Genomic DNA, 10557 nt, shown 5'->3' with positions numbered 1-10557 from the left:
CAGACTAGACATTTGTAATTTTTATTTGGACTTCAGGTATTTGTAAAGATAATTTGTTATTTTATTTTTCTTTAATAATTTTTCTGTAATAAATTTGTTATTGTTACAAGTTTGTTGCTGGCTTTTCTTTCTCGTTACGCCTGGCTCGTAACAAAAGAACCTGGACAAGAAGAACAGAGCACGGGACCATATTTGTTAGCTGCCACGCAACACTTGTCACATCGGAAGGAAATTCTAAAATCTAAACTTGCTGGAGATTTGCTTTACAAGGAGATAAAAATATGAACGCGGACAAGTATACCTTATAAACCGAGATAGTACAAAACAAAGATTCGTATATATCAATATAATACAAAGCTTAGCAAAATACCTTAAACTAGAAATGTGTCATCATGCTACGGATGCCCCCGCATGCAGCCAAAATTTCAGATGTTATAATATTTAGTTCCAAATTTGTTTGCACAAATTATTGTTTTCATTTTAAGTTCAAAGCCATTAAAACTTTTCAATGTTAACACAAACCATTTCCATACAATGTTCAAGGCACTGAAATTATTCAGTCTTAACCTTTTGAAAATAGCATATTTCATATTTGTAGCCAAAATAATGGCTACATACATTTCCACAAAAGTATGAGTGCTGAAACTGAAATTTCAAAATTTTTCCAATATTCAAAAAAGATAAGTTTGTCCAAAATCATTGAACCACGACCAAATTCAAACTTAAACTACTTATTCCTAAGATGAATCTATATTATTTTCAAAGTGAAAGGGACATAACTCTGCCAAAAAAATCATCGAACCATGACCAAATTCCAACTTGACCTGCCCATTCCTTTGACATATCCATATGTCAAATGTGAGTTGAATATGTAACACTGTTGGGTAGATAATGAACAGAAACTGTAAATTTCATATCATTTTCAAAGTGAAAGGGGCATTACTCTGCCAAATATCATTGAACCATGACCAAATTCGAACTGGGCCTGGGCATTCCAAAAACATATCCATATGTCAAATTTGAGTTGAATATGTTGTACTGTTGGGGAGATAATAAACAGAAACTGACAATTTCATATTATTTTCAAAGTAAAAGGAGCATAACTCTGCTAAAATTATCAAACCATAACCAAATTCGAACTTGACCTGTATTTTCTTATGACATATCCATATGTCAAATTTGAGTTGAATATGTGCAACCGTTTGGGAGATAATGAACGGAAACTGAAAATTTCATATTATTTTCAAAGTAAAAGGGGCATAACTCTGCCAAAAATCATCGAACCATGACCAAATTCGAACTTGACCTGTATTGTCTTATGACATATCCATATGTCAAATTTAAGTTGAATGTGTTGTACCATTGCGAAGATAATGAACGGAAACTGAAAATTTCATATTATTTTCAAAGTAAAAGGGGCATAACTCTGCCAAAAATCATCAAACCATGACCAATTCAAACCTGATCTGTATTTTCTCATGACATATCCATATGTCAAATTTGAGTTGAATATGTGCAACCGTTACTAAGATAATGAACGGAAACTGATGATGACGGAATGACAGAATGACGGAATGACGGAAGGACGGAACAGGGTAACACTATATGCCCCGGCCATTACATGGCGGGGGCATAATAAAATGTTTTATAAATTGTTAGAATACATTATTATTTAATTTTCGTACATACAAGTTATCCATGCGCGTTAAATAATGACACTGTTGAAACGCTCTGCTTGAATGACAATCAGATTTTGTGAATAACGTATTTGATCAGTTTTTTAAACAAAATCTTTTTCCGTTTGTAAAAGATTTATATCCCATGTTAAACATATAGGACAATCGAGTGCTTTATTATACGATATAATCACGGCATTGAAAAAGAATGCCTTCTTGTCATAGAAGTTTCTGACGTCAATTAAGAAAATGACATCCGTAAAATTACTCTTGCGCTCAATGTTATTCAGTTTTCAATAAGCATAGAATAAAACAAAATCGTGTGCTGTACTATTAAATTGTACATTATTTGTAATTGATCAATAAAAGTACTACCGATTTTCGTGACTATATTCTGTAACAACGCACTCAAATTTGATATTTGTTTTCAAAACAATTACTTACTTAAACACATGATCATTTTGAAATCAAAATTTTGATATACAGGCCTACCGTTGAATAAAGTTTTACCTGTCTTTGCATGCCTACTTCCTTTGTAAGATCTAAGTCCTTGACTTCGGGGGCTAGCTGTGGTAACAGCATCTCTGAGCTCCACGTCAACACTTTGTACATCTTTCCTGAAAGGAAAAATAATAATCAAAATGTATTATATAACGTCTGTCTTTCTCTCAATATTTCGACCTCGTCCTTCTAAAATTTCCAAGTTTCTTGATAAATCGATGTAAGTCCTGATTTTCCATATTTTTGCAACTATACAGTCTCAATAAAACTGAGCTTTTTAAACATATACACAATCTACAACTCTTGTTACAGCTATTCATTTCAAGATATATTACAGAAGAGAAAACTTCCATATCTCAAATAACAAAGTTTAACGTACTTTATTTATACTATATCAGAAAATATTGAAGTTTTGAATTTATATGAGAAAGTGGTTTGTTTCGCACTTAAATTGGTCAATACCGGTAGTTACGCGAATATATAAAGTACAGGTCAAGTTATAAGCACATAATAATACCTTTTATTCTGACTGTGTCGCTTATGCAAAATAAAAGCAATTATCAAAATCATGATTATGATGGCAAACACCGCTACTACTCCCACAATCACACCCGAACTATTTGACGATTGCACTGCTAAAAATGAATAGATTTGTGTATCAACTGAAATGCCCCTGACTAAAACTATTGACATATATTCGCTTACACGGTACATTGTAATACAAAGTAAGCTTCTAGTGCAGATGATAACTAAATTTACATATATTGTTCTGGTTTAATTTAGTAATCCTTTAAAGTAATTAAATATATTTCTTACAGTATATTATTTTGAATTATTGTTTAACATGTATGGGAAGAAAAATAAAGCTGTGATACTACGATTAGAGCTGAATTGCTAGAAGAAAATTGTATTCACTATGCTGGCTGTTAAACAAATCATTGCTTTCAACATAAACATTTATCAATGATATTTACCTTGTAAACAGGTGGCGCCGCTGTAACCCGTTTTGCATCCTTCATGACAAGTACCAGTCACGTGGTCACAATTGTTTCCAAGCTGGCAGTTACCACACACTGATGAGCAGTTTTCACCGTAAAACCCAATGTCACATTCTTAGAATATAATTTGTAACATTATAAATTTCATCTTATAAACTTTTGAATAATGTGTGTAAAGAAAAGAAACAACAACACATTACAAATAATCATTAAAAATTCTGTGCAAGTCTGATGGGCTATATCGATATAACTAATAGTGCTTGGTTGTTTTCTTACAGGCACACAAGGTGATTGAGGAGAAACTTTACTTTATCATAAAGTGTGAAAAGCACAATAATATGAAATATTTTAGCATAAACATTTTGTAAAAGGTGTAAAGAAATTCTAAAAAAAAGAAGAAAAAGAAGTGAAATGAATATGTGTGACTGTGAGTTGCAACTCGAGCAAAACAAGACTTCCAGTACGAAAAATCATACCAGATTTTTTTCTTCAGATGAAAACGAATAAATACTATAAGTCATGTTATTTCATGCTTTTATACGAAAAAAAGTATATTTAGTCAATTTTAATAATATAAAATATTTTAAAATTTGAAACCTGAGAAACAGTTTGTTCCATTCCACCCTGTCTTGCAACCGTTCAAACAATGTCCATCAATATTTCTGCACATTATATCTCCACCTACACAGTTGCCACTGCAATTATTGCCGCATTTGTCCCCAAATGAACCGATTGTACAATCTAAATATCATTTTGAAAGATATGCTTAACAAAAAAAATCCAACAAAAAAAAATGCAAAAAGATACACGATATATCAAATGTACTTAAAAAGAATAAATATTTTCAATACAACACTTAGACAATTTTCTATATTTCATTCTGTTACATTCGGAATAATAAATAGTAAACAAATAAGATTTCAATCTAAATAATCTCCAACTTGTTCAAATAAAAGACAATTTAAAACATTACTTTAGTTCAGGGTTCAGCATAAGTCTGGAAAGTTAGCACTAACATCAGAAATATTGCAGATTGAGTCTTGCATGAGGGATCATGAAAAGCGCATCATATCTCACGCCCCCCTAGCACCCTCTGAGCGGTACTCAATCTCCATCACTTATTGTGCTGGAATCAATGATCCCAAAAGAACCACATAAAAATATAGCAACACTGAAGTGAAGTATGGGGAAATGATTTACGGCTGCCAAATGGCACTTATCACCTGCTAGTGTGTTGTATTAATATCCGGAAATATGTGATCCTTCGAAGTATTATCTGATTAAATTTCCACTCTTAGATCAATTAAATATGCCGTGTCAGGTTTCCTTTGAAATTATTCTTGTTCTGTCAAAAAAGTTACCTACTACATTAAACTCTAACAATTGACATGTGTTGGATTCTGGACTCAAGAAAATATACTTGGTGGTCATATATTGAAACCACAGGCAATCGGTGCGTGGCTAGGATAGTATACATGTACATGACCACGCCCACTTATTTTTTTATAAATATTTTTTTTCTTATTAATAAAACATTTTTTTATTCAAAATGTTTTTAAAATATCTTATTTTCAATAAATCAACAAAGAAAATTTGTTTTTTAAAAAAATCATCCATATATACTATTAATATAGTAAAGGTAGAAAGGTTCGCCAGCGGACCTACCACCAGGCCTTATGTTACCTCCCAGATCTTTGTTAATTGTCAACCAATTTTCACCAAATAAAGTGCAATCTACGCAGAAATGAATTCTCTTTCGAAAAATGTACAATATTAGAACAGTTGGTACGACAAAAGATGGAATTTTAAAGCAAAAATGCACTTTTTGTCTAGGTCGGCCATCGCTTGACCGAGCCGAAAGTAGACGATTTTGAACATAAATCGATCTTTTTCTTAATAACAAACTAATGTCAGTGCATGCAAACAGTTGAAATAGAAAAGGCAGCTATAATACTATCGCTTACCGGTCCAAAGTAAATCCAAAACGTCTGCAGGTACGCACTTTCAGTAGTTATTTGCACTAGCTTTTTAAATTTCCCGACATTGTACATGTATACAAATTCTGATCCGGATATTCAAGGTACGCATGCTCGGTTCCCGCTGGTACCCAGCTTCGCTCAATTTTTATTTTGCGAAAAGCGGTACGCATCAGGTACATCCGGGTCAGCATTTGTATACATGTAATGTCAGGGAATTTAAAAAGTTAGTGCAAATAACTACCGAAAGTGCGTGCCTACAGACGTTTTGGATTAACTTTGGACCGGTAAGCGATAGTATTATAGCTGCCTTTTCTATTTCAACAGTTTGCATGCACTGACATTAGTTTGTTATTAAGAAAAAGATCGATTTATGTTCAAAATCGTCTACTTTCGGCTCGGTCAAGCGATGGCCGACCTAGACAAAAAGTGCATTTTTGCTTTAAAATTCCATCTTTTGTCGTACCAACTGTTCTAATATTGTACATTTTTCGAAAGAGAATTCATTTCGTTGCCATGGTAACAGGAAATTTAAGACTGAGCATGTCGTTACAAAGGCAATGGTCCAGAAAACATTTGTGCCTAATTAGTATTGAAGCATTTTTCATAGTTTCATAGCAGTTTGAACTTGTAAGAGGAGGCTTTTCAGTGAAAATGGCCATTTTTCACAATATGCTCATGGGGGGAAGGGTTAAGATTTGACATTATTGCGATTTTTTTGTCTTAGATATGAACCTGCCCTTCAGTTGCAGTTTTATTTCAAAGCAAACTTATTGGATTACAGATTATGAGAACGTTTCTTTAGATAAAGACATTTTAGCATTTTATTGTTAAAAATGGAAGCAAATTTGACGGCCATCTTGGGTTGTTTTCTGAGAAGCACTTGCATTTCTCCTGGCATTTAATCGAAGGTAATAAAATAGAATTATGCAGCTACGACTGTAAATTGTATTGTATGTTTATGCTTTACAACACGTCCGAGAATAACTTAGAATCATTTAAAAACTGTATTAATGTATTCGAACAATAGATGTAGATCTACAGTTTTCTACAATGCTTTTATAACTCATTGGCGGAGTATTGAAAATTCAAGTGAAATTGACGGCCCTGGATCGTAAATCATTGCTAGAAAAGGTCACAATTGGTAATATATGTGCTTTATTCAGTTACTCTTTCACATTAGGGTGTCACATTTTCCTACACTGCAAAGTTTTAGAACATATCATATGTTCGCTAGGAATCACAACATACCAAATATCAAAGCTTTTGGTCTTGCAATTTCACACAAGAAGTCTTAAATGAATTTCCATAAATAAGTATAAGAAAACTAAGTGACTAAAAGGAAAAATCAATCTAAGCCAAGATACATGATTTATAAAACTTTTTAGAGGACTACAAGGTGATGCTACTTGCAAAATATCTAAACTCTGGCCATAATCGTTTCTGAGAAGATATGATAGAATTTCATTAAATTTCTTTTAGTGAATTATTAGGCAACAGACTGTCCATTTATCCATTTCGGCTTATGATCAATCTAATGATGTTTAGTCAAATATCCGCTGTTTGGTTAAAAAGGGATGTTTAAGGAAACTTGTGGATAACTTTGAAGGGTAAACAACTGATGACAGACAAAGTCCTATTACTTAAGCTCATCTTTGTGTCTTTGTACTCGGATAAGCAGAAAACGTATGATATCATTATTGCGTCAATTTGTGGAAATAAATAAAGATGCAAAATTGCCTTTGTCATAAATTATAACTCTGTCTTATGCAATATCCTGTCCTTTACTAATTAGGCATAGACATCAATGCTGCTGGTTGACAAGAAAATAATAAGGCGACCAACTTACTTTCTTTACACTTGTTTCCTTGAAAACCCGGCTTGCAGCCTTCATTACAATTGCCATCGATATAGCCACATTCATTGCCATTACAATTTAAAGGACAATTCTCTTCACATCCTTGGCCAAACTTTCCGGGCATACATTCTATTAATGACAATATAAAAGAAGCGATTGCTTTTCATAATGCATGGACTAAAGTTGCTTTAATTTGCACAGGCGGCCATCTACGCACAGCACAATTTTATTTCTAGTTTAATAATACGATAAAATGTTGACATTATTCAGATGTAATTGTATATGAATAAGTTATGCAACTACTCACGAAAAAAAAATAGCCGAGTACTCTGACAACTATGACACATATGAGATAATTTAATTTTAAATTCGACAGACATGATTTGCCATAAGGGAGGGATGAAATCTATTTATTTAAATCAATAGGCCACAATTTTTGAAAACAGTGAATAAAGAACATTTCTTCTTTAGAAACTTTGGAAGTAAACAAAAGCAACAAGAAAGAGAAATCAAGTTTGTTAAGGATTCCATATACATGAAGAATAGTTAAGTTTTTATTAAGGTTCCTAATAAATTTAAACATTCTTAATTTGAATAATGTTTTGTAGTGATGTAAGGAACATGAGAAAACAGAAATAATTTGAAGTTTTGTTTAATCAAAAACAAAATTAAGAAAAACAATTTATTGAAGTCAATATGAAAACACATTTGATAATTCCATTTACTTACTTGAATCACATTTTTTACCATTCCATCCTGCCAGACAACCATTCAAACATTCTCCATCTGTATGTCTACATATTGTGTCTCCCTTTTTACAATTAGTATTGCATTGATTTGCGCATTTATCACCATAGTAACCATTTTCACATCCTTAACATAATTTATCAGTAAACTTTGTCGAAGGAATCATCACAATAATGTAAAATGTATACACTTCTATAATTAATTGACTATTTGTCAATGATAGAATTTAATCGTAATAAAATTTAATTGAATAAAGAGAGTTGTAATTAAAAGCGTTTCTTTTATTACAGCAAACCACATATATTGAGACGACTTTCAAAACTATTTATGAAAACGTGTAAAGTAAGTGCAACAAGCGGATTAATAACTTACTGGTGTTATTACAATAAATGATAATATCGAATAATTATTGTTGATAAAACACGATATCATTCGCAATATGTAACGCGTATCGTAACTATAGAAATATTATACAACATTATACATATAATATATAATATATAAAGAAAAATACTACAAGATAAAAGAAAGCTTACTTTCTGTACACTTATTTCCTTGATAGCCCGGATTACAACCTTTACTACAATAACCGTTGACATGATAGCAAATACCACGCTTGCAGTTTAATGCGCAGTTCTCCTGACATCGTATACCAAACCTTCCAGCTCGACATTCTGGGTTTATTATGATTATTATATATAAAAAAAAGTTGTAAAGTTGTATAAAACCGTTAGAACCAAAGAAATTGTTCAAAAATAACAAAAATAGCAAAAAAGTGCTGTTATGTTTTCTATAGAGAAGTAACACGTCTTTAATGCTGAACTATCGTTTATTAACTGATTTGATACAGTGTGTGGCATGCTAAGGATACGGTTAGTAGGCAGGGCTTAATAGTAATACATTCTGACCAATGAATAACAGAGTTATACACAACAGTTCTCCCTTCTTAACATTTTAGTCCATAATCATATAATTAATACTAATAATATAATCAAATAACAAGATAGAGACAACTGGTAGAATAATTTAACAACATGAGATATTCGAGATTAATTCATTCGTTAATCAAACTATCGACCTATTGTTCGTAATTCACCTTTGACTTTTATTACAGTTCACACGAGTACATTCAGTGTATTTTTACAACACAGTAGTGTAATGTTTAACAAGCAAATTCGTTGAATTTATATCCCCCGCCGAGTACTGGTTATTATTAACACAACAACTGAAGACATAAGGCTTTATTTATATATTAATCATGGCATTAACAGTAATATTCTTTGAACTTGATAATAGTTAACAGAGCCATAACTTTTTGTTAGATAATAAAATCTGGAAATGCAAATGAGATGTATGCATACTACATAACTAATCAAGAGCCATAAATCTGAGTTATAAGTATCTGACTGGAACAAGGCGACTATATGCAAATTTCCTTTTAGTATTCCATAAATTTTCATTGAATTCCAGCCAGTAGTAGCAGAGAGGTAGCGAGGAAACAAATAGTTTTCTATATGGATAACTATAAATAAGTATATATATATATATATATATATATATATATATATATATATATATATATATATATATATATATATATATATATATATATATACAAACACATTCCTCCATTTACGGGCATCGGTCTATTTGAGACCATACTTGTGGGGTGTATATTTAATGTGGGGCATACATAAGGCCTCGCAACTCTGGCATGTTTAAAACGATGTATGGGGCGTAGGCTACCCTTCTAACATAGTGCCCGTAGGCCGGTTTTAGTAGTAAATGATATATGTCCCACAAATGTATATATTTATTATGGGGTTTTATGTTATTAGTCAATATGTTTTCACCTATGGTAAAATCAAATATATAGTTAATATATATAAATTAGTACCCCTTAGTTCTGTTGTATGGAAATGTCATTATAGGCCTATATAGTGGCGTATATAAAAACTGACTGCATGAAATAATGCCACTCAACTCGGTCTTATATATGGGCCCCGTAAGTGAAGATATGTGTGAATATATATATATATATATATATATATATATATATATATATATATATATATATATATATATATATTATATATATATATATATATATATATATATATATATATATATATATATATATATATATAATATATATATATATATATATATATATATATATATATATAGTTTTAAACTTGGTAAGATGTTGGGTCTTTTCAGCTTAATTAGACCTTACAAGTGGGTCTTTAGTCGATTGTTGGGTCTTCAAGTCGATTAATGGGTCCAGAACCCAACAATTTTCGACCCACTAATAATAAATCATCTAGATTGGATTTTATCCAAATTTGCGTTGTAAATAAAAGGTAATGTAAAACTCCACTTGTTGGGTCTATATGGTCCATGGGGGTCGTTTTTGTATTACGACGTATTCCGATGTTGTCTGGTTCCCTAAAGTGTGACAAGACACGCTGAAAAACTAGAACCAGTGAAGCACGCATGCGCACCGCAACTAACAACAACAACAACAACGGGGTGTACTATTCTCCGATCGCCAAGTACAGCAGTTAAACGGTACGTATCCATCCATACTCGCTTAAACTCAGCTTGAACAATAATATATCTATACTTCCACAAATATTCTTCTATGTAACCTTTTTCAGAAAGAATATATTACTATATTACTCGATATATTTTCGACCCACGTACTGGGTGAAAATATAAATGCAGCCATTTTAAAATGGAGGAAAACAGTGGTAAACCATGTGATTCTTTACATTTAAAAAGCGTTGGTTTTATAAGAA

General features: G+C 31.7%; 1 protein-coding gene across 1 annotated transcript; it reads right to left on the bottom strand.

The window, feature by feature from the left end:
* Positions 1-2186: 2186 nt before the first annotated feature.
* On the bottom strand, positions 2187-8430 carry LOC132723117 (multiple epidermal growth factor-like domains protein 10; the record flags this gene model as incomplete). Its single annotated transcript, XM_060707788.1, has 7 exons — positions 2187-2293; positions 2695-2812; positions 3152-3289; positions 3773-3916; positions 6974-7138; positions 7739-7882; positions 8293-8430. Coding segments are annotated over 7 exons (954 nt in total), but the record flags the coding sequence as incomplete, so codon positions are not given.
* Between the last annotated feature and the right edge of the window lie 2127 nt (positions 8431-10557).

Source organism: Ruditapes philippinarum, unplaced genomic scaffold (assembly GCF_026571515.1).
Source record: "Ruditapes philippinarum isolate M1 unplaced genomic scaffold, ASM2657151v2 ctg22270_1_1_1_1, whole genome shotgun sequence".
Classification (NCBI taxonomy): Eukaryota; Metazoa; Mollusca; class Bivalvia; order Venerida; family Veneridae; genus Ruditapes; species Ruditapes philippinarum.
The sequence above is the reverse complement of the archived record's forward strand: the minus strand, read 5'-3'. Positions and strand labels throughout refer to the sequence as shown.